General features: G+C 30.5%; 1 protein-coding gene across 3 annotated transcripts in view; it reads left to right on the top strand.

Moving 5' to 3' along the window:
• Positions 1 to 25,101, top strand: part of LOC107437445 (four and a half LIM domains protein 2) — a 159,412-nt gene that overhangs the window by 76,670 nt on the left and 57,641 nt on the right. For 2 of the 3 annotated variants that reach the window (XM_071187842.1, XM_071187843.1), the window contains exons 2-5: positions 4,261 to 4,322; positions 8,686 to 8,764; positions 12,174 to 12,407; positions 19,639 to 19,842. In XM_071187842.1, coding sequence (XP_071043943.1) covers positions 4,261 to 4,322; positions 8,686 to 8,764; positions 12,174 to 12,407; positions 19,639 to 19,842 — 579 coding nt within the window. Of the gene's footprint in view, positions 1 to 4,036; positions 4,055 to 4,260; positions 4,323 to 8,685; positions 8,765 to 12,173; positions 12,408 to 19,638; positions 19,843 to 25,101 lie in introns of those variants that run through there. The other variant, XM_043049284.2, reaches the window with a different exon arrangement.

Below are 25,101 nucleotides of genomic sequence, written 5' to 3'. Positions count from 1 at the left end.
TATCAGAATTTTTGCAAGTTGCAATCGCGCAAACTGGCATTTCGATAATAGTTTTAAATTCTTGTAAATTCACTGCAAAAACTGAGGAAAGTCATTATAGAAAATAACAAATGTCTTAGAATATCTCGCAAAAAGAAATGATCCAATATTAGTTAGAGCTAGTAAGACCAAACGCTCCGTTCTTGAAGTAAAAGTGCGAGCTTTGCGCCAAAGTGACGTCACTAGAGTGACGTCGGAGGATCGGCGCGGCAAGAGATACTTCAAAGGAGTGAACCAGCCCTTCTATTCCCTTTAGCCCTGCTCAACAGCTGACAAACACCAGGGTTTCCTATACATAGCAACTCCCTTCCAATTTCTAATCTTTAGGGTTTTCAAATCATTTTCGATGTCGTTGAGCCATCTAGTAGGGGGTCTGCCTCTGGGACGTGACCCCTCGGGGTTCTTAAAGGTGACTATTCTCATGGCGCTATTTTCAGGGTTTCTCCGTAGATGACCCAGCCATCTCAGCCTATTACTGCGAATTATTTGTGAAATTTGGGCTGCTGGTAGAGCTCGAAGTTATATCTAGTTTGCCAGCTTCCCCTTTCTTGAATTGCGCCAGAGATGGCTCTGAAGATCTTTCTTTCAAAGGTGTCTAGTGTCCTCTGTATATCTGAATTTAGGGTTCACTTCCATAAAGTAGTACAGGGAGTATGAGTGTCTTATAGAGTCTTAACTTTGTTTTTCGGCTGAGAAGATTCGATCTTAGCTCTATAGGGATCACATTTCCCAAATTGTGGCTACGCCCTAGATATTAGGGGTCAGAAATCCGTATGTTTATTCAGAGAAAGTACGTTTTTGTGTCTGCTTTTCTATTTTAAAATATCTTCTTCAAAATCTAATTAGCCTATTTGAAGTCACTCTCTCGAATCGTTAAGATTAAGTCCTAGAACGAGAAGATCCAATCATTAGATCAAATGTTATTCAGGGTGGTCCGTTTATTTTTGTTGCGCACCGTACGCCTTAAAAATTCATTTTACGAAACATTACATTAAGAAGACGCCGTCATCAATATGAGAAATCACATCATAATAATTGGCAGGTTTAAATTTTCTAAGAGAGTTGCTTTAGTGTCAAGCGTTTTGAAAGATGTGAGACTGATTAGTGAAGAAAGTGCTAAAATTCGATGGCAATAAAATCAAGCGAGAAAAGCATGAACCTCAAAATGAACACCGACGTCAGTGTTAAAGAAGTGTTTTTGATTGACGAAGAAAATTATAATTGTCTCAAGAAAAGTTGTTTAAAAAATGCACAAAAGTGAGATATAGGCAGAGCACATAAGCATAATTCAAAAACCTGGAGGAAATATATCTATGTCCCGTAATCGCCCTAAACGCTTTTTATCAGTATTTAGGAAAAACTTCGTTGATGTGTAGCAATTGGTCGTTACTGGCTGTGATAGTACAGTTATAAATACTGTTTGCAACACTGAAATGAAATTTGAACGACCGTTACAATTGGACTAGCTACAGTGGCTCATTTATCTTCTCCATTTTACTGAGATTCCTTTTTTCAACATTTAGAGGATTCAACTACAGGTACGGATACATAACATTTTCCTCAATGTTTGCAAAAACTTTAACTGACTGTTAAATAGTAAGAAGTTAACTGTTATTTACTTTCAAAGAGTTCCATTGGAAGAAATCGAAGCCTCAAAAATTATCATGAAGTGGTCAAAAGAACTAATTGCTTATTGTTTAGACAATACAGAAATAAATGTATTCCTGATGTTGGGGGCCTCCCTGGCCTAGCGGTATCGCCCGCCAAATTATCTGTTAAACGTGGAGGTGGCGGGTTCGAATCCCGCCGTAACCCTGGATGTATTCTGTGTGATGTCCTTCTCTGTATTGTGCTATCTGTCCTTATACTTGACAAAGGTTTAAAAGCTTTAATTGAGCACACAAGCCTGCAAATGTATGTCGTATCAATAAACCAATCCTGATGTTGTTGTAACTGTTGTATACTAATGAGAGGAAGATAATTGCTCTTCTATATGAAAAACAAACATTTTATAAAGCCTGGACCTGTACACTTATTAAAATTTATAAGCCCTTAGAAATTTGTTTGACGCCCGTTGGCTGAGTGGTAGTGCTTCGTGCTGCTGTGCCACAGATCCTGAGTTTGATCAAGGCAAGGTCGGGCAAGGTTGACTCAGCCTTTCATCCCTTCAGTGGGTCAAACATGCTTGGGAACTAAACACTGGGCGTTCCGCGTTCGGCTGACCACCTAAACCGGAACATATGCTCCTGCACTCCAGAGTACTAGGTCAAGAAAACTGAGATGGGCCCTCTATGGGCTGTCGCACCACTGAGTTTAGAAATTTGTCTTACGATCTTCTAAAATCGTGTAAACAGTAATTGAAAGAAATTATTTCTTTTTTTACCACGAGAACTTGTTATTGATCATCACAGTGGATGACAGACAACATGTGTAGAGGGGAGTTGGAGTACAAAAAAGTACGCAAGGCAAAAAATCAATTGTGTGGAAACACGATTTCTGTATTTGTAAGATAATTTCGTTCCCCGATATTAAATTTTAAATGTGAAAGACACAACGTGTTAACTTTCGCCTCTTCCAATGATGAATAATGTGTTAAACAAGGTTATTTTGTCATTTTCAAAAGCCCAACAATCGCCGAAATTATAAATTCGTAATATATATTGATTCCTAAAATTCTTATGTCCCACTCTGGCTGCTAAAAGGATTGTGGGACTGGTCAGTGAATCTACAGAAAAGGTATAATGTTTCAGAAGACGCAAGACCACAATCCAAAAGTAGTTACTTGTTTAAAATATAGTAATTGGAATTGGAAAAATATTGTGCGTAGGTAAAATTTTACAAATAGCTGTCTTTCATGTCTTTGTGATGGGAAGGACAAGGTGAGTTCTAGCCACCAGCTCGGGGTGACTTCTAGTTTGTTAATGAAATGAATTATTCTTGCAGTACAATCAAAGAACTGCAAAATGCAAATATATATATATATATAAATGCAATATATATATATATATATATATATATATCGGGTTGAGTAAAAAGTTTTCCGCCAAGGCGAGATACCTCCGTGCCAGCAGCAGCCATTCCCGTGGTAGTTACCCTTTTCTGAAACAGGCTTTTGCATTTTAAAGCTGAAATTTGGAACTACACAAGTGTGTAATTTGTTTGTCAAAACTTTATCATCTTGTGCACNATATATATATATATATATATCCCATATAAGAAGTTGTCCGTCATTAGCAGCCAGCAGCACCACATACCTTTTTAGGAAGTGCTCGGTTTCGTTATAACAGCTTGGTGAACTACAAAAGCTGTGAGCCATGTCGCTATAAACTGAGTCCTACACTAACAACTGGAACTTGAAATATAAAATAAGAACAACATTTTAAATATAACTTTATTAAGAAATAATGGAAAACCTATTTCTAGTTTCAATAATTTTCGGTAATTGTCAGACTAAACTATTTGGTGTTTATAAATTATAAAAATATCAATAAATCATTTGAGAATGACTCATTACCGGTTCCAATTTCAAAAAGATTACCAATTCAAAAAGAAGTACATGATATCCAATTTCTAAAAGAAGTACACGATATTTTAGCTCTAAATAACAAAACACGAATGCAAATATGGTTATTTTATTAATATTTTTTTTTTAAAAATATGTTTAAGATATCATTCAATACAACTTTTATGAAATTCAGGAATATAAAATGCACTCACGTCTTATACTTAGTATATTGATAAAATTTTCAACTCTTGAAAAACTAATGTGATTTTAAGAGAGATTATTCTTTTCTTATCTATGTACTACGATAAAGTTGGCACGCGACTATCAAACAGATGGTTCTAACAGATGAAGGTTTCAACAAGATCCCCTGAAAACATTGTGCTTTCAGGTTAAACATTATAATAAAAACGCTTCGTATTATTTCCTAAAATAAGTTATTCTACAATATCTGCAACTATACATCTAACTGTAAAAAAGCGGGATTCTATCAATATCACTAAAATAAAAATGGTTGATTTTTTTCTTCTTCTTAAATGTGTAAATTAATTGATTTTATTAACTTCAGCAACCTAATTATTTCAAATATATTATTATAATGAGGGTGTTTCTTATTTAAATTGCATGAAAGAAGTATATAACTTTCCTTTTAAGATTAATAAATTTTGTTTGAGAAAAAATGATCTTGTAGTATTTTATCAAGAAGTTTATTTCCGTAGGGCGTACAAAACCAGGAAGCGGATGAAGTCCATTGCAATGAAAAATACGCCCACATGTGGAGGTAAGTTTTTTAGTTCTAAAAATCAAATTTAGAACCTACTTTTGAACTTCTGTTCATTAATTATTATTTAGTTGTGTTTCCACTCATTTCTTTCACTAAAATTACGCATGAAAATAAATACGTACTATTTCAGCCCTCAAGAAATAGAGCAGAACTATGTTTAATTCAACTATGTATGTAATTCAGAACTATGTATAATTTCAGTTTTGAAACAGCTAATGATGAAAATACCGTTCCATAAAAAACATCAATAAAATCTTAACCAACCTGTAAACAAAGTAGTGGCTACCATTTTTAGAGTTGAGATAAATAAATATTTTTTACAGTGCAGGAGTCACATTTTTAGTTACTTTTTCACTGTTATAGCTTTTTAAAATATTTATTATCAAAAAATTTCGTTTAAAAATCAAGCACATTTTCAATATACTCACACTAATTCTTTTAAACAATTTCGTCAATTTTATCTAACTTTCTGCTCAATAACTGCAGTTCGGTACTTAAAAATGTATTTGTAATTAAAATACAAAACTGTTACAAATACATTCTCCAATATACAAATTACTGTTACATATGCAAATTTATGTACCGGTCTATAGTTATCAAGCAAAAACGTATATAAAATTGACGAAATATCAATTGTAAGAAAGAATTGTTGTTGTTGTTGTAGTCGTCGGTTATTAAGGCAGAGGGATTGTGATTGCTCTTGTTTTCCAGTGGCACCATCTATGGTCAAGAATTCCAATTCTGCCACACTCATACGTCATACCGTTTTAGAGAGTGAACCCATTTATACATCCCATCATTTATCCGCAGATCGTAATTTTGACCTGAACCAGAGAACGATCAATCTCCAATTCAATATCCCCAGAGGTATAATTTGTTATGAGAAGAAATTTAGTTTGTGACCAGACAGATTTTAACGTGACTGGTGTCACCATTTACTAGACGAAAAGTCTTCGGTCGGCTGGAGCATTAGTGCGAATATATCATTTAATATGTACTTGTATTTAAGCGAAATGTTTTTGAAATAAAGCTATTCAACTGATTCTAATGAGCATGAAAACGTGTTGTCAATCAAAAAACACAAAAATAAATAACTACCTAGAATGAAAAGTGATGAAAAAAATGCGTCCACATGCACTATAAGCATTTTTAGTTTACCTCAACACTAAAAGTAGTGGCAACTATACACCAAAATGTTTTACTGTGTAATCTGTAAAACATTCACCAGTCACTTTTTTAATTACTTTTTCACTGTTATAGATTTATTTATTTATTAATTTTTTGTTTGCTTTTTTATTGACAATATATATTTTTAAGCACATTAGAATCAATTGAATGTCTTCATTTCAAAAACAAGCATATTTTTAGTAATATATTCGAACTAATTCTTTCAAACAATTGCTGTTTTGTCAATTTATATAATTTTTTCTAAGAAAACTACAGTTCTGTACTTAAAAATGTATGCAGATAACCTCAACATCATGAATGGTTGCAACTATACACTAAATTTTTTACAGTGTAATTAACGAAGCACCACAATTGTCTATAATGTATAATTATAGTAGAAATTAAAGTATGAGTACATTACAAAAAAATAATTGTTGAAAATATATATTTAAGACACTTAAAATTTGGTTATTCCTAAAATCTCTCTTTGCGGAACATATATTAGCTACAGTGGGAAAAAAAAGAAAAAAACGGACCACCCTGAATAATTTTGGTTTAATTATTTTCTCTGAATAAACATAAATTTTTTTTTTTTGACGGATTCGGATATCTGATCCCCAAAAGGTAGGGGGAAGCTACAATCAGGGAAATATGGTCCCAATAGTTTGGTAAGGAGAACGCTCCAAAATTTTTATGCCTTACTGTTCATTTTACTTTTTGTGTATTTCGCTATATCTCAAGAACTTTTTAAACTGTTTGAAACATTTTTTTTACACACAATTGTAAAATTCGTTTATCCAAAGATAATTCCATGCAAAAAATGACTTTTAGTAATTATTTAATATTTTTTATTATTTTATTTAATAATGGTCGAAAATATTTTGAATTGTAAGGTATACTATTTTTTTGCATCATTTTAAAGAATATGATTTTGAATGGCAAAATGCAAAATTTGAGCAAAAACGGTTAAATAGTTCTTGACAAAAAAGTCAAATATTGAAAATTTGATTTCTCAGAAACTTAAGTTAAGAAACTTTAAGTCAGAAGTTTATTACAAGTAAGTTTTCGCATGGAATTATCCTTGAATAAACAAATTTAATTATTGTCTGCAAAATCTTTTCAATTCACTTATAAAGTTCCCGAGATATAGCGAATTATCCAAGAAGTAAAATAAACATTAAGTGTTTCAAACTTTTGAGCGCTTTCCTGACCAAACTATTCGGACCATATTTCCCAGATTGCGGCTGTCCCCTATATTTTGGGGTTCAAAAATCGGAATCCGTTGAAACAAAGGTATGTTCATCCAGAGAAAATACGTTTTTGTGTCTGATTTTGTAACTTAAAATATAGTCTGTACTAATTAATTAGAATATTTGAAGTTACCCCCTCGAGTCATTAAGATTGAGTCCTAGAATGTGACGATCCTATCATTAGATCGAAAGTTATTGTTAGGGTGGAAGTTTTTGAAGTTTTCTCACTTAACTTATTTGAAAGTAAATTATATGTTTTAAGTAGACTTAACTTTTAAGTGATGATATTGAAATATATTTTTAAATATAGTGATACAGAAGTTTGTGCAAAATATGCCTAATGTATTTCAATAATTAAAATTTTCTCTATTTTTGTTACTAACGTTTGTTATATTGTAGGTCTATTCTATAGATTTATATCCAAAGCAACCCTCTATAAAACTTTATTTTAATAGATTTAGTAGTTCTTGATAAAATTATACCTGAAAAAATGCGAATTTGTGTCTTGAGAAATAGTAAATGAAATAAATATTTACGTGCGCCAATCGATTCAGAAAATTGTTCACGGTTGAATTCAGATGTACAGTCCGCAAAAAAAAAAAAAGATATCACCCTGAATAACTTTCGTTCTAATGATCGGATTTTCACGAACTAAGTGTTAATCTTAATGGTTCCTGGGGGTGACCTCAAATATGCTAATTAATTNAAATAGGAATAAAAAATGCTCTTTTAAGTACCTGATGTCGAAATTAATAGACAGCGATCAGTTTAAAGATGTGAATTAAATACTTTTTTTTAAAATTATTTTTATTTTTTATTGTATTTTAAGAAAAAATAACTAAAATAAGTGAGAGAAAATTGCTGCTTATTTCAGAATTAAAAATAAAAATTTAAAAAAAATTGCAAAATTTACCAGTTTGCAAATATTTGAATTTTTTCAAGAAAAAGTTAATTTTAATAATTTTTTATTTACCATACGCTCATTTTGTTTATCAGTTAAACATATAACTACTTTTAAAAGCTACTGTTTAAAATATTTCTCATTAAAAACTACGAATGAGGCTACAATTTTCTGACATTTTATTTTACGTTTATTTCATAGTTTAATTGGTTCTGGCTGTAGCTATAGATTTAAATAAAAAATAATTTGCAATTACAAATCTCATCACATTCTGCTTTAAATAATAAATAAAAGTTTCCTTTAATATACTTAACTGCCTTAAAATTGTAAAGAGAAAAAAAGCAGATGTGGAGCTAGTTTTGAACAGTTTTAGGATATCTAATAAATAAGTTTTTAAAATCTTGAGGCAAGAATTTAATAATTTTTAACAACTTTTTGAATATTAAATTGCCCTTTTGTCTAATGATTTTTTCAGCTTGCATGCACGGTATTACTAGTAATTATCATCGCCTTTCTAAACCCTCGAGTTTCAATGTAAATTTTAATACTTATAAAATATTCCATAATTATAGTAACATCTCCTTAAATAATCTAGAAGCAAAAGAGGCAAAACAATTTTGTTTCTCGAGAAATTTTTGAAAATTTTGTTTATATTTACGCTGTACGTTTCATGGCACACATAGGAATTGAACTGAAGATTCCCCCTTTTTCTTTGAATCAGTGTTTATTGTTTGAAGATATGAATATTTCAATTAAATGCCTTCTTCGGGGGTGAGTCACGAACTCATAACTTCTCAGTTTCAGTTATGCTGCCGCTTTTGGCAGAATTGGTTTAAAAAGATATAAGTAAACTGCTTATTTTTAGAGCAGCGAAGACAACCCTAATTTTTGACTTGTTTCGTTACTTGAGATAAAAGCATTTCCCTGTAGGGTTGTGACTATTAGTGATATAATAAAAAATAATTATTATATCTCTAAATCCTTTCATATATCACTTTATATTTAGAAGATAAAAAGTGAACTAAAATTATGATTTTTTTAGGGCTGAAAGTCCAGAAGAAACCTGTGAAGTTGATGAAAGAAAATATTCTTGGGTACCCCCAGGTTTATCAAATAGAGAAGTAATAATTACGTCTGTCTTTTTCTTTTAAATTTGCAGATTTGCAAGAAATAACTTGGATTATATTTAAAACCAGACATTTTTGTCTATCACTAAAGTTTTAAATTTTTTTATGATTGACTACTGATTTAAGTATGCATTGAAACGTGTGTATGAAAGATTCAGTACAACGCATGATGACTCTCGTGGATATTGCAATAAATACAGGGTGTTTATAAAGTCCCGGACCCATTTTGATTGTTAATAACTCATAAAATAATAAAGATAGAATAAAATCAATAACATAAATGGTTAGATAGACTCAAAAAGTTTCATGACCCTTGTCAATAAACTTCTACATGTGCCCCGCTCGTCGCACGGAGAATATCAAGTCGGTAGTCAATTTCACGCCAGGTAGTGGCAAACATATCGGCATCCACAGAGGCTATTGCGGTTGTAATTTTGAGGCGGGGAGGTCCAATTCCTTGGCCACCCAGATCACCTGATATAATGCCGCTGGACTTTTTTCTTTGGGGATTTAAAAGGGCACAATGTTTACAGGAGGATCGTGTGGGATATTGATGACCAAAAAGCCAGAATTACAACCGCAGTAGCCTCTGTGGATGCCGGCATGCTTGCCGCTACCTGGCGTGAAATTGACTATCGACTTGATATTCTCTGTACTATGAAGGGGGCACTCGTGGAAGTTCATTGACAAGGGTCATGAAACTTTTTGAGACTATCTAACCATTTATGTTATTAATTTTAATCTATCATTATTATTTTATGAGTTATTAAACATCAAAATAGGTCCGGAACTTTATAAACACCCTGTATTTCCCACAACAACACAAGAATGAACACATTATTCACCAGTCTCAAATCCAACGTGGTTAGATCCATTTTGAACACGAGATAACGTAAAACATTCTTCGACATAAGTAAAAAAATACTGCTTCAAGATTCAAGGAATGAAACATCACAGTAGCAAACATTTTTGAGACACCTTTTCACCATTGTTTTTGGCTAAGACTTCTTACTTTAATTTATTTGTAAATATATTTTAAGTTGAAATACTTTTTTATTTATTTATTTATTTATTTTTAAATTTTGTTGTGATTACTAAAATCCAATTATGAGTCCAAAATATGTATTGCCACACTGTGTAATGGTATTTAATATACAGATTTAGAATCAGCACTATACTTAGTCGCAAAATAAGTGAAAAAATAATTAAGATTGAGAATGTTTCTTCTAGGAACCACCTGTTACTCTCAAATATTTTAGTACATTTTTATTGACAGTAATTAGCCAGAATTTTAATTTTTTTTCCTTTACCCTAAAGTGCAAGGTCTTTTTCCTTCCTTTTTAACTGGAAATCTAAAAATATATAATGAAACGCAATCTATGAATTTTTAGTGACATAAGTGGTTCCATTCCCCCAATGAATGATAATATTATAAGTTATTTTGCATTAACTTATAATTACAAAGTGCGAAAAAAACGGACACCTTGAATAACTTTTGGTCAAATGATGAATTTGATAGAACTTCCCATTCTATGACTCAATCTCAAGGACTCGAAGGGGTAACCACAAATATGCTAATTAATTAGTGCAGACGATATTTGAAGTTACGAAATCAGACACAAAAATGTACTTTCTCTAAATATGGACGAATAATTCTTTCGACGGATTTGGATTTCTGTGCCCCACCCCCCCAAAAAAAATAAAAATATACGGGGGCAGCCACAATCTGGGAAATAGGGTCCCAATATCTTGGTCCGGAAAGCAGTATAAAGTTTGAACTCCTTAATGTTAATTTTACGTTCTGAGTATCTGGCCATATTAAAAAAACTTTTTAAGCAATCGAAAATTTTTGCACGCAGCTATAAATTTTATTCAAAGCACATGAAGTTTCAGTAAATATTTATTATGTTTTATTACGTTATCTAGTAACTGTCAGAGAATTTTTGATTTGTATGGGATAAAATTTCTTACATAATTTTAAAGAATGTAATTTTGCACAACAACTTGTAAATTTGAGCGAAATCAGCCAAATAGTTCTTGAGAAACCGAATTCAAAAATATAAATTCTTTAAAATTCGATTTCGATATAACTATTAGACTGATTTTGCTCAACTTTTGTATTTTGCATTGTAAATTTACATTCGTTAAAATTATGTAAAAAATTGAATGCATCACAATTTAAATTTCCTTTCCATTGTATAATGAATAAAATAATGAAAAATAATCATTATTTACCAAAAGTAATTATCTTTAGATCAACGAATTCTATTATTGTGTGCAAAACTTCTTCGCTTAAAAAGTTCTCAAAATATGACGAGATACGCAAACTGTAAAATTAACATTAAGTAGTCTAACGTTTGAACCGCTCTCAAACAATCGGAATCACATTTCCCAGATTGCGGATATCCCCTATATTTTGGGGGGCAAAAATCCAAATACGTCGAAAAAAAAGGTACGTTTATTCAGAGAAAGTACGTTTTATCTGATGTCATAACTGCACTAATTAATTAACACATTTGATGTTTCCCCCCTTGAACCATTGAGATTGCATGATTTATACTTAAAAGTTTTCTGGAGAAAATATATGTGTCAGTATAAATCTTAGTTCTGACTAATGCCAGAAAATGGTAAACAAAGTACTAATTTTTTTGTATATGTAAATATTTAAAATAAATACAATAAAAATAAAAATGGTAATAATATTAAATAAACGTAGAGGGATTCGTTGTTTTAAAAATTTGGGCCGTGTTCATCCAGTGGCTTTATTGTTGTAAGACCAAACACGTGACGTAATTTTATAATTTATGATACAGTAAAAAGTATATCAATCTTAAAGTTCATTCTTCGGAACTATTTTATTTATCGGATTTTATCCTACTAAGGCGTAATTTTAATAGTTTGAGAGAGATAATTCATGTACGTTAATTAATTAATGAGAGATGATTAATATGGTTGAAAACACTTAGACTTTCTTACATTGAACAAACACACCAACCCCCGTACTTAACGGAATCTTGGCTCTCAAAATATGGGGAGGTGCTTACTATATATTGTATTATTTAAAATGATTACGTCAAAAAATTGTCAAAAAATATCCCTTTAATGTAGCATTTTGAGTTTTTCGCCATATCTTTGGAAATGATGACAAAAATTGAAACACCCGTTTATTAACAGATTCTTGACTCGCAAAATAAAGGAGTGTACTGTGATATAAAATAATTATGTCATAAGAGTTTGTCAAAAAATTAACATTTTGCATTTATCGTCATGCTTTTGGAAAGTGGAAATGGAAACACTAACGTAAAAATTAATTTTTGTGTAAGATAAATATCAATTAAGAATCTCGAATCATAACTTGTAGAAATAATAATTCTCAATTACTCAAATAAATAAATTGTTTCAGATTGATGACTATTTTAGTCAGTTATCAGAGCATCAGATTCCTGTATTAGGGAGTGATGGAGAAGGATACAGAAATCAACAGTTGATTCATCAATTACCAAAGCAAGATTTAGCTGCATCCTATTGTAAATATTTGGATAAAGAATTTATTGCGCTCTTTGAAAATTTTGTCAATACTCGGAATGAATCTGCTTTAGATATCGGTTATGTTTCTAACCAACTGGATCAAGAGAAAGTATGTTGTATTATCACCTTTACTTACTAATGTTTCATTTGAAAATCCATATTTTAGCTCAAAAATATATTAAAATAAAAATTTCTTTTTTGTATAATTCATATATTAAACCTTAACATGTGAAACAAAATATCCTATAAGAGTTCATAAGACTTTTTTTAAAAGATTATTATTCCTAAACTGAGCTAGAATGTTGATTATTAATACATTTTTGATCATTTTATTACTTATAATGTTTTTGGTAATTTTAGTATTTTTTCTATTTTTTTCCTTTCTAAGTACTTTTTTTATCAATTTTTATTGATGTTTTTAATTTTAAAAGAATTTGCTTGTGCATTGAATTTTTTCCTTTTAAATTACTATAAATTTTGCTTTGAATCTTGTATTTTATATTTACACGAAACGCTTATTACGTAAGATTTGCTTTTGGGCGAAACGCGTTGGCTCGATTTTCAGAATATAAAAAAAACATTTAATTATGCAATAAAGTTCCGATAATCTTGAAGGTTGTAATTAAAGATTAATGAATTCTTATTTGTCCTTATCAAGTATTTATTTAGATTTTATTTTATTCACAACTTATACATTTATTTTAAATACCACTTTATTTTTTTATTGAATTTATGAATACCACGAGGTTACAATTCATAATTTAAAAAACAAATACAAGATATTGCGTCGAAAATTTAAAGGGCATTTTTTTATTTTAAGATCATTTCTATGATTTTTAGAAGCTTTTTCTTCCACTGTATTTACATATTTAAAAGCATTTTTCAAGAATAATTCGATCCTCACTATCCTAGCCTTGTTCCTGAGTTTTAAAATATTCATGTGGACATTTAGTAAACAAACTTTTCAGCAAAGGTAAATAAGTAAATTCTCATCCGCTAAAAGTATTCATTTAATTAACGCAAGCTGAAGTATTCACTGTGTTGATTAAATAAATACTTCTAATATACTTTTGACCGGGATAGCCTGGTTAACAAAGCGCTGGACTCACGTTAATCTAGCCGATCGAAGACTCCCCGTGTAGTAAATGGTGACTGGTGCACGTTAAATATGTACGATCACAAAGTCGTCCCTGTTCTCATAACAAATCAATATCTCTGGAAACACTGAATTGGAGGTTGATCGCTCTCTGGTTCAGGTAAACTTTACGATAGAATGGATGTCTGTATGGATCCGTAATATAAACGGGTGTGTCGTTTGGGTGTGGCAGAAGTCGAATTCTTGGCCATAGATGGCCCCAACTAGAAAGCAAAATCAATCGCACCTCCTCTGCTTTACTGGCAGCCGGCAACAACAACAATATAGTTTAGTACAGCATAAATACTTTCAAATATCTAATTTAGATGTAAGTTTCATGCTTATTAAGTATAATACTACCACAAATCTGCATAAAAAAATTAAACATAATTGTGTATCAACAGTGGGTCAGAAAATTATTAGATAATAATGAATCATATACAGCCAGCACTAAATTAAAAAAAAAATATTTATGCAATAGGTTCCATAATGACCACATTCAACATAAAAAGGATAGCACAAATAAATACCTGTCTTAAAATATATATATTTTAAATATAATTAGGAATATTACAGTAATTAATACAATAAGTATTGCTATTTTGTGCGACAAACAAATTTTTGCTATCTAATTTATTCCAAACATTCTTTAATTTCATATTATCAATAGTTTCTACTGATTCCCAAACGTTTTTTTTTAGTATATTCTAACAGTGTTTCTGTCATTGGTTAGATATAAAGAATGCCTAGAAGGCTCGCTGATGACAAAGGATTTATCCTTACTGTCATGGCGTACAAGATCCCCTGACCTTGCACCGAGGATTTCTTTATGAGGTCATTTCAGAGGTACTGTTTTATACCTCACCAATGCCATAGATGCTCTAAGAACACATTTGTGCAGCCTTAGGAATGACGGACACTATGAAGTTATTAAATGTTTGCAACAAGCTTGATTAAAAATGACATGTTTGCCCGGTCACAAAAAAGTCCACATTGAATATTTGTAACCGAGAGAAAAAACTTTTTAGATTTTTCTTTAAATTCGTATATCGCTTACTGTAATACTTTGAAAAATATAAATAGTCAAAATCTGGTCATTTATTTGTACTATCCTTGTCAAAAATTAAATAAATAATATCTAATCTTTCTTTATAAATTATTAAAAAGGAATATATATATATATATATATATATATATATATATATATATATATATATATATATATATATATATATATATATATATATATATATATATATATATATATATATATATATATATATATATATATATATATATATATATATATATATATATATATATATATATATATATATATATATATATATATATATATATATATATATATATATATATATATNGTCGATAGTCAATTTCACGCCAGGTAGCGGCAAGCATGTCGGCATCCACAGAGGCTATTGCGGTTGTAATTCTGGCTTTTAGGTCATCAATGTTTGACATGATCCTCCTGTAAACATTGTCCTTTATGAATCCCCAAAGAAAAAAGTCCAGCGACGTTATATCAAGTGATCTGGGTGGCCATGGAATTGGACCTCCTCGCCCAATCCATCTTCCTGGAAAATAATCATTCAAAGAACTACGAACGATGATACTCCAATGAGGTGGAGCACCATCTTGTTGCAAAAAGACATGTGGCTGAAGCTCTTCTAGTTTCCAACATGTCTAAGTATACAACTGATGAGACCGTCTTTTCTGTAGGCGAGAAGGTCCAATTCCTTGGCCACCCAGATCACCTTATATAACGCCGCTGGACTTTTTTCTTTGAGGATTTATAAGGGACAATGTTTACAGGAGGATCGTGTCAAACATTGATGACCTAAAAGTCAGAATTACAGCCGCAATAGCCTCTGTGGATGCCGACATGCTTGCTGCTACCTGGCGTGAAATTGACTATCGACTTGATATTCTCCGTGCGACGAAGGGGGCACACGTGGAAGTTCATTGACAAGGGTCATGAAACTTTCTGTGTCTATCTAACCATTTATGTTATTAATTTTAATATATCTTTATTTTTTTATGAGTTATTAAACATCAAAATGGGTCCGGGACTTTATAAACACCCTGTATATAGTTAATTTTTTATAATTTATTAAAATAGATTAAGATTAGATATTATTTTTGTATCTCATTAATATTAAAAAAATATTTCATGCATAGATTATTTACAATTAGAAATTGCAAATTCGTAAGAAAATACACATTACCAAGCATTCGTTTTTATTAATTTAGTAAAAACTGGGAAAATTTCCAGTAAAGTTGTTAAAATAAGTTTCATTTTCATAAAAGATCTTTCTTATAGCATGTATATTGAAAGCGATAGTTTAAAAATCAATATTCCTTTGATACCGAGGGTCCAATAGATTGCGCAATATTTGGTTTAATTTTATAACCTAAAAAAACAATATTTCATGATTTTTTTTTCTGTTTCAATGCCTTTGTTTATGTAAAATTATTATTTGCTTTACCTTCGTTGATTAGAAATTTTAATTACAATGAAAAGTTATAAGAAAGCTTACAAATTCGAGTAACCTCTTGAACAGTGTAAGGGCATAAAAATATCTTTTTATTTGAGTCTAGGATTTCGTTTCAGGACCAAAATGTAAAGAAATTTTCTCTAAAATATCCTATAATATATAAAAAATGCTAAAAACTAAATTTTATATTTCTTATACACTAAACCCTTATAATCTTTTTATTATTTTTCCTGTATTTTAAACTTTAAATTTTTAAATCACCAGTTTTCGGTTATGAGGTTTGACCAAAAATATTTTTCATAAAGCTTGTACAAATTCCATTATATTTTTACAGCTCTCACATGGTAAATTCTGGGTTTCAAATGGTAGATATCGTAAATTTTATTGAATTTCAAATATTTATAAGGGTCCAATGGACAATTTATAAACTTTAATTTAGTTTTTTTTCTTGAATTTTTCATATATTTTATTGTAAACATCAATCTAGATGTTTAATTTCACCTGTTAGTTAATAGTCGGAATAATCACAACTATTATACATGTAAAACGTTTAATTCTAGAGGTGAATTTGTTACTTTTGTATTTTTGCTCGATTACCTCCGGGCTGTTGCCAAAATAGTACTATGTTTTTTTCTTGTTTTTACATAAATGCCACGGAGGGGCTTCGCCGGGCCTCTCGGCCAGTGCGTGTGCCAGATACTCTCTGTCCACCTCTGGCTGTGCGGGAGACTGTCAAGGCGACAAGTTGAAAATTTTTCCAGCATACCCATATTTGGGGGGGGGGGACCTAATTAACCTTATATACACTAATTAAGAATAATTAAGTTTAATTGATTGAAATTTAAAAAAAAATATTTTATCGCATTTATGAGTTCTTCTGAGCTGCATATTTCTCAGTAGAAATTTTCTGCCATTATTTAATGTATATACACTATTAGCAAATCAAAAAACAATTAGAAATCACATCTTCACTTCACTTCATTTAAGAAACCTTAGTAAAAAGGACTTTCTTATAATAACTTTGTATTAAAACACACTGGCCATTAAAAATACTGAAAATAAATTCAAGAAAAAGCGCAACAAACAGGACTCAAAAATTTATCAGAAAATAGTTTTATTCAGACTATATATTGGCTAACTAATTTTCTATTTTATTTCTCTATTTTTCCGGTGACACGCTGAAAAAGTATGCTAAAGACCAGTAGAATATAATATAGATTTATTGCCTTATGGAAACACCAAAAAGCAAGATAATTTTTGCCGAAGCGCCTGGGTAATAACTTTAGGTAAAATTAACAATAAAGTGTGGTACCTTATAACTTTCGTTTGGTAGTAATACCTTTTGGCTTAATACATTTTCTTTTGGTAGTAAATGCTGTAAATTTATGACATAAAAATCATTTATTCGCTAAATGTGTGGTAATAACAATTTCTGGTAAGCCGTTACAATGCAAATGGAAAAATTACCAAATGAATGGTTTAAATACGATATAATTTGGTTTTATTACCAGAATTATGTTGTTGTTTTTTAACCAGAAATGTCATTAATATATAAGTAAAGGGTACAGAAATGACATTTCGGATGGGATGGGGGATTGGTAGGGTTTGAGGACTTAAATATGAACTCCCATATTTTTTTTTGCGATACGGATATTCCAAAAAAAAAATAACCGTATTTAAGTTGCCGGTTTATACAGTTTGCATCACAGATGGCGAGGCTGTAATTGCGAAAAATTAAATAGGATACAAGCTGTTAAGCTATTTAAAATGGTGAATCTCGAGACCCAACAGATATCGAACTCACATTCAGATTCTCCAGAAAAAAGTAACCCTATGTGAATTGTAGGTTTTAAGCATTTTGGTGCAGTAACCGAGAAAAATTAAATAGGGTACAAGCTGTTTAAAATGGCGGTTCTCGAGACCCATCAGATTAAGAACTTAAACAGGGTTACATTTTCCGGAGAATTCGTATCTGCAATTAAAAGAAATAGGGGCTCATATTCAAGATTTCAAAGCTACGTCATCTAACCCACAGGAGTGAGGCTGAAATATTAAGTTTGATATCATTGGAAAACTTTAAAAAAATATTAAATGTGACAATTTTCGCTTTTTCGATCCAATTCTAGAGATATTTGACCATTTCTTATCTTTTTTTACTCCCTTGTATGCATATATGTGACATAATTGTGCTCAATTTATAAGACTGCCTTGAGAATTCTCCAGTTTTCTTAAAATGCTTGTTATTTTTTTTCTTTTCCTTTAATTCCTTAAATTTAATTCTGTCAAAAATCATATAAATTTTTTTGTGAATTTCCACGAAATTCATTTCCCACTGACATTGAGGAAAGGAGTCAATATCAAGTCATAAAACGTTATGAATTGGTATCAGTGGTCTTAAGTTTCGTTCATTGAAGAGTTAAGCATATGGCTTCTTAAAACAGAAAAACTCAGAAACTATACGACCTATTTCGTTCATATATTTTATTTTGTTATTTAAAATTACATATTAAAAGGGATGTAAAAATTTGTATTTTTTACAATTAACAATTACCATTGCTAACTAAACAATAATAAAGAAGTATTAACATTAATTTTCACGTAGTATTACCTTTAGATGATGCAATTTTTTTAAATGTGTTCAAAAATGTTCGCTTAAAATGTTCTCGGTTGGAGAAAAAAATTTTGTTCAAATTACCATACTGTATGATAATGACATTTAAAAACACAATTCTTGTTAATAAAACTGAAATATACAGTATTTAAACCATTGATTTGGTAATTTTTCCCTTCATATAGTAACGATTTATCAAAAATTATGGTTTTTAAAATTATAATTCTTAGTACTCCGCATTTAATAAAAAATAAAAAAACTGAAACTTAAATTTAACAAAATAAATTATTCTTATGCCATGCTGTAAAATATCATGATAATGTTACTAAATTTTACGATATTTACCAAACATTATTACATACAAGCCCCTGGCCAAATTATTAGACTCACTATAAGATTCTATGTAAATTCTCAATTATCAGGTGATACTATACAGCTTTATTGTTTTTACGTGGCTGAAACCGGTTTGCACTTGTTTACGTTCGTGTATCGATTGTTTAGCATTGTAATGGAATACGTTGAAAATAAATACAAGTAGGAAGCACATAAGAAATCTCCCGAATAAAAACTCAGTAGATGTATGTTGAAATATAAAAGTATTGCTTATAAAATAACGCAAGACATACAATTATTCATACACTGCAGTGCGTCTAATAATTTGGTCTAATTATTGCAATATACTAATATAATACCTGATATAATAAATATTATATATGGTATAATTTATTCAATCTTCGAATTAATATTATATATCGCCTAATTTAATAAATTAATGCACGAGCATAAACAAGTGCAAACCGGTTTGAGTCGCATAAAAACAATAAAGCTGTATAGTATCACCATATAATTGAGATTTTACATCGAATCCTATAGTAAGTCTAATAATTTGGCTGCATTATAAAACGATATTTTACTGTTAATTTTACTAAAACCATTAACAAAGCGCTTGGGTAAAAATTACGGAGCTTTTTCGGTGTTCCCACAGAGTGAATGAACAATATTCCGGTAGTTATGACATTGCAGAAGTGAATTTTTTAGACTATGAGTGACCATTTTAAAGTAAATCTATTTCTTTCAGGTGTGTACAAAATGTGAACTACCTTTCCAATATGTGTGTGTTGTAGCTGCAAAGTTAGGATCATCATTCCATCCTTCATGTTTCATTTGTTCTGTATGTCAAGAATTACTCATTGATTTCACATACTGTATAAAAGAGAATTCACTCTATTGTGAGAGACATTATGCGGAGCTTATTAAACCACGATGTTCAGCATGCGACGAAGTAATCTTTTTTATTATTCTTTTCAATTTAAATGCTTACTTTTATAACCGTCGTTGAACAACCGATCCAATTTTGGCTTTACGACTACTAATGCTCAACTTCGTAACCTTGTAATTTTTGAGCCAATCCAGAAGACAAGGAAACCTCTTTATCAGTACCCCCAGAAGTATTGATTTGTTAGGGGAACATGGAGGACTTAGCGACTCGACATACGTAAAGTGCATAAGTCACCATTTACTACACGGGGAGTCCTGGCCTGCGGGGATCGAACCCACGAACTGTTTGACATGGGCCCAGGGCCCTACCAACCAGGCTATTCCGGTCCCAGGGCAAGGTTACTATTACCATTTATAGGAAATCGCATGAAACTAGTTGCGGACGCACTCAATGTTATTTGGATTGGAATCAAAGGCAGCTTTCCCGACGCCAATGTTATGAAAAATTCGATTAGAAAAGTTTTGATTTTTACTCCATTGATTTTATTCTGTCTTTTATGATTGCTGGGAAATTTATTTTAGTTAACAGTATTATACCAAGGAAAATTAAAAAACCACAGTTGAAGTGACTTACACTTGAGGCAGAGCTTAAGTTGTAAACTATACAAACCATCTTGCACTGAATAATTATCTGGGATTTAAGACAGACAAACAACTCATACGTTTAAAAAGTTATTAAGCTTTTTTAAAAAAATCACTTAATCATTAAAATCTATGAATAATTCTCGATGTTTGCAAAAATTTAAGAGCCCAGAAAAAATAAAAAGCCTAATTATGAAGTGAAGACAGTATTTTAATTTACGAAATCAGACCCAAAAGCGTACTTTCTCTGAATAAACATACCGAATTCAGATTTCTGACCCCCAAAATATAGGGAGTAGCCACAATCTGGGAAATATGGTCCCAATAGTTTGGTCAGGAGAGAGGTCCAACATTTTGACTCAAAAAAGTCAGATATTTAAAATTCGTTTCTCAGGAACTATTCGACCGATTTTGCTCAAAATTTGAATTTTGACATGTAAAATTATAATCTTTTAAATGAAGCAAAAAGTTGTAGGCCTTACAATTCAAACTTTTTTTCGACCATTATTAAATAAAATAATAAAAAATAATGAATATTTAATAAATGTTATTTTTTGCATGAGATTATCTTTGGATAAACGAATTTTTGGGTGCAAAAATTTTTCAATTCGTTTCAAAAGTAAAATTAACATTAAGGGATCAAAACTTTGTAAAGCTCTCATGAGCAAATTATAGGTACCATGTTTACCAGATTACGACTATCCCTTATATTTTGGGTCAAAAATCCGTATCTTTTGAAAAAAGGGTATGTTTATTCAGATAAATTACGTATTTGTGTCACAACTTAAGATATTGTCTGCACTTATTAATTCGCATATTTGAGCCATTAAGATTGATGAACAGGAAGATCCGATCATTAGATCAAAAGTTATTCAAAGTTGCTCGTTTTTTTTGTGCACTGTACAATAAAGTTTTAAAGTTTATAAAAGAAATGTTTGTTATGAATCCAGCATTTTGTATGCATCTTCAATAAAAAACACTATTTATTGTAAATTTTTATTGGTTGCGAAGTTTCATTGTTAGGTTGGTTTTTATGGTTGTGAAGTTTTTTTATTGGTTGTAAGGCTGGAATCAGTGAAGAGTGATTGTCTACAAACGTGACCCATCATGTCTAAACATTAAATTTTATATTTTTATTGCATGACCAATATGTTAAAGTTGATGACACTTTTATGTTATTTTATTTTAAATTGTTATAAATATCAGGTGACAAAAATGTCTGCCTTTTCTGAGAATGACCCGTATTATTATTATTATTATTATTATCACTATTTTTATTATTGCTAGTTTTATTATTTTCAAATATTTTTTTATATTTATTTGAAAAATTTTTGAATACATATTATAATAATATATTTAGATGGGAAAATTCAAAATGACATATATTACTATAATGTAAGCATTGAACAATTATGACAAAACTTTAATAACTATGAAAATTATAATCAATACCAAAAACTTAATAATAATATAAAACTAATAGTCAGTGTGAAATATGTTTTTTTTTCATTCACTCAGCTTTTGTAAGGCAATTTCAATATTGGAAAATCATGAATGCTCTTAATTTTCAATTGCTTATTAAATAACAATAATTTTTCTATATCTAGAAAAAAACATCGATTATTATAAGGTACAGAAACACGGACAAATTAATTGCATCAGAAGTTAACTAAGAGTTTTTAAATTTGCCTGTTTATTTCTTTCTATCTACCACTTTAATTGTAAAATATTTTAAAATATATATCTTAGTGTATGTATTATTTTTATTTATTTTATTTATTTATTTATTATCTTTTGTGGCCTTTTTACCATGTCAAGCAAACGAACTGCTACTTAAGAGTTGTGGAGATTGGGTTCATATAAAACAAATGTGTGAAATCGTTAGTCCACTCTGAACACAATCGTTGTACGCAAAAGCTTGATCTCTTTAAAACCAATCGCTTTGATGGGATAGTTAAAGTCCCTTTGCTGTCAAGCTAACCGTGGAGGGTTTTGTGGTTTACCCCGCCCTGTAACGCAAATGAGAGTTATTTCAATCAAAAAGTCCTCCATGAAGGCAAATTTCTTCCAATATTTGATCCTAGAGTTCCCTTGTCCTCTGGATTGGGTTCGAAATTATAAGGCTACGGAGTTGAATATTAGTAGTCGTAAACCCAAAATTGGGTCGGCTGTTCAACGACGGTTATAAAATAATAAAGTTATATTAAAAATCATTTGTACGGGTTTTTTACCACACCCCGTAATTTATTTTTCTCCTGTTGAGGGTATTTGATTTTCTATTATTTCCACAAGTTTTTCTTTTATTTCCTCAACTTTTCTTTCTTATATTGGTGCTGTTTATTTAAGAATACAATAATAGACCACCGCTGAAGTAGGCCAGATTTAGCTTCTAACCCATATGAGTTAGCACTTTAAAACACAACGAAATGTAATAGATGATTAAAATTTCCCAAAATATAAATTAGCCAATAATTTAAAGAAAGCCTTCTATAAATAATCAGAAATATTTGTTTCCAATTGTAATGGTCTTTATCTTCAGGGTGACACTTATTTTTATGATCTGCAGCTTTGCCAACTTCTTTCCCCACCTGCTGACTCTAATGCACTTCAATTCTAGAGGAACTATCTTTAGCGGTAACACTTGTTGTTTCATCTACTTAATGTCTCCAGCTAGTAAAGGACTCAATGAAAATTTGTCCAAATATATTTAAATTGCAGGGTCGTTCCAAATCTTTTTTTTTAATACATTTGAATTGTTCATGGCTGACGGACCTTTTTTTAGATGTGATCATTGGAGGGTGTAGTGTTTGATAAAAGACTCCTTTTTTTTCTGCGCATGCTCTAATTCCTTTGGTATAATTTGAGAATGAAAGTTGATTGAAAGGATTCACAATTTTATGTGTGATGTCTGCTGTCTTTTGTTTGTGAAACATGATCCTTTTTGTTAGTAACTTTATTGTCTGTCTCGTTATATTTTTGTTCGTCATTAATTCCAAGTTTCGTACCCGCTTGATGAACGAGTGGAAAAAACATAACGGAAATACTTTCTCTGCCAATGATTACAAAGCAGCATCTGAAGAAGTGATCATTAAACCACCAGTAGAAGAGATCCCTGTCGTGACAGAGACTGAGGTAGGGACACCACCCCCACATCCAATCACCCATCCCTACAATCCTATGAATATATTTAGGAGCATGTCAAATTTTACTCATTATATAGATCTTTATTTACGAATCCATAGCTCTTGAGAATTTTTTTAAACATATTCTATTGGATCGCTTGTTTGTGTCATGAATTGTCCCTTCTTTAGCCTTGGTTTATTCTTTTAAAACAATGTATCATTTTTATAAAATTAGATATTTACTTAGTAGATGTTTCTTTCTATCTCTCACTCTTGATCTGAAACAAGTCAAAGGAACAACTATTGTTTTATATTTATTCTGTGTGGGACAATTTATTAAAATATTTTTTTGGACTTTCTCATTCATTGTTACAATTATTTCTGGAAAAGACTGGAAAAACTATGACGTTAAAAATGCATTTTTAAACATAAGATCTGTAAGAGCAATAATATACCCAATGTTTGGGAATACTTGCTTGTTTCAATTCAACCCTTTTTTTTTTAATCATTCAATGAAATTGTTAATAAAACTTTTTTCCATATGCCTCACATTTATATAATAGTATATTATAATTAGAATTGTGAAAGCTCAAAACCCACTCTTTCCCCCCTCCCACCGAAACGCAAGTTCGTGTAACTTTTTACCACCTACTATGAGTCAGATACTGAACACTTCGTCACTTTACTGTACTATTAGAAGTACCTTAAATATAATGGGTTCATTCTATGAAGCATGTAAGCATGTATATTCCCATTTCATAAACGAGATACTTCCTTTTTTCTGTTAGTCTTTGTCAAAAACATGTTACACGTACTTAGTTTATTTGTTTGAAATTGCATTTTTTAAAATTTTATAGATTTGTAAGTATGAGAGCTTTAGTGTTTTTATTGTGTCGTAGTATAACAACACAACTACTTAACGGCATTTTTTTTATTTTGTAATTTTTTGTTTTGTACTTTTGATCTAACTGTTTTTATTTTTAAAAAGCAAACAAATAGAAGAAAGGGGAAAATTGCTGATTCTCATTTTTAAAGCATCTCGAAACTTATTTCTAATAAAAATAAAAAAACTAAATTGAGAAAACAAAAGTTAAGAATTTTTTTTTGTTACTTGATTACACACTGTGAGAAATTTTCTTCTAAAATTATAGTAAAATAACAGACAGCAGTCTGTCCATCCAATTAACCGTTATGTTCATGGTAAAGAACATTTTTTACCTTTGCTGTTTTAAAACCGTTTACAATTGGTATAGTTTAAGAACCATGAATACAAGACTATACAGTTTTTTTAGCCATTTACAACTAGCATGGTTTCAAAACTATAAAAATGGAATTTAACTGAGCACAGTTTAGCAGTTTTATTAGAGGCATAGTTTAGCAGCTATGAGGGGGCTTTTCTGTGTAACAAAGTAAAAGTGTTGTTCGTGTCCCGAAGCCGCCTTGGGAAACAAATACATGAAGTAAAGAAAATATGCAATTTTTAGAATTCACTGAAGCAATACAATTTAAAAAATTAGGAGTAATTCAGTTTATAAAATTAAAAGTAATACAATTTATAA

Source organism: Parasteatoda tepidariorum, chromosome X1, assembly GCF_043381705.1.
Source record: "Parasteatoda tepidariorum isolate YZ-2023 chromosome X1, CAS_Ptep_4.0, whole genome shotgun sequence".
Classification (NCBI taxonomy): Eukaryota; Metazoa; Arthropoda; class Arachnida; order Araneae; family Theridiidae; genus Parasteatoda; species Parasteatoda tepidariorum.
This window is presented reverse-complemented; position numbering and strand designations above follow the sequence as displayed.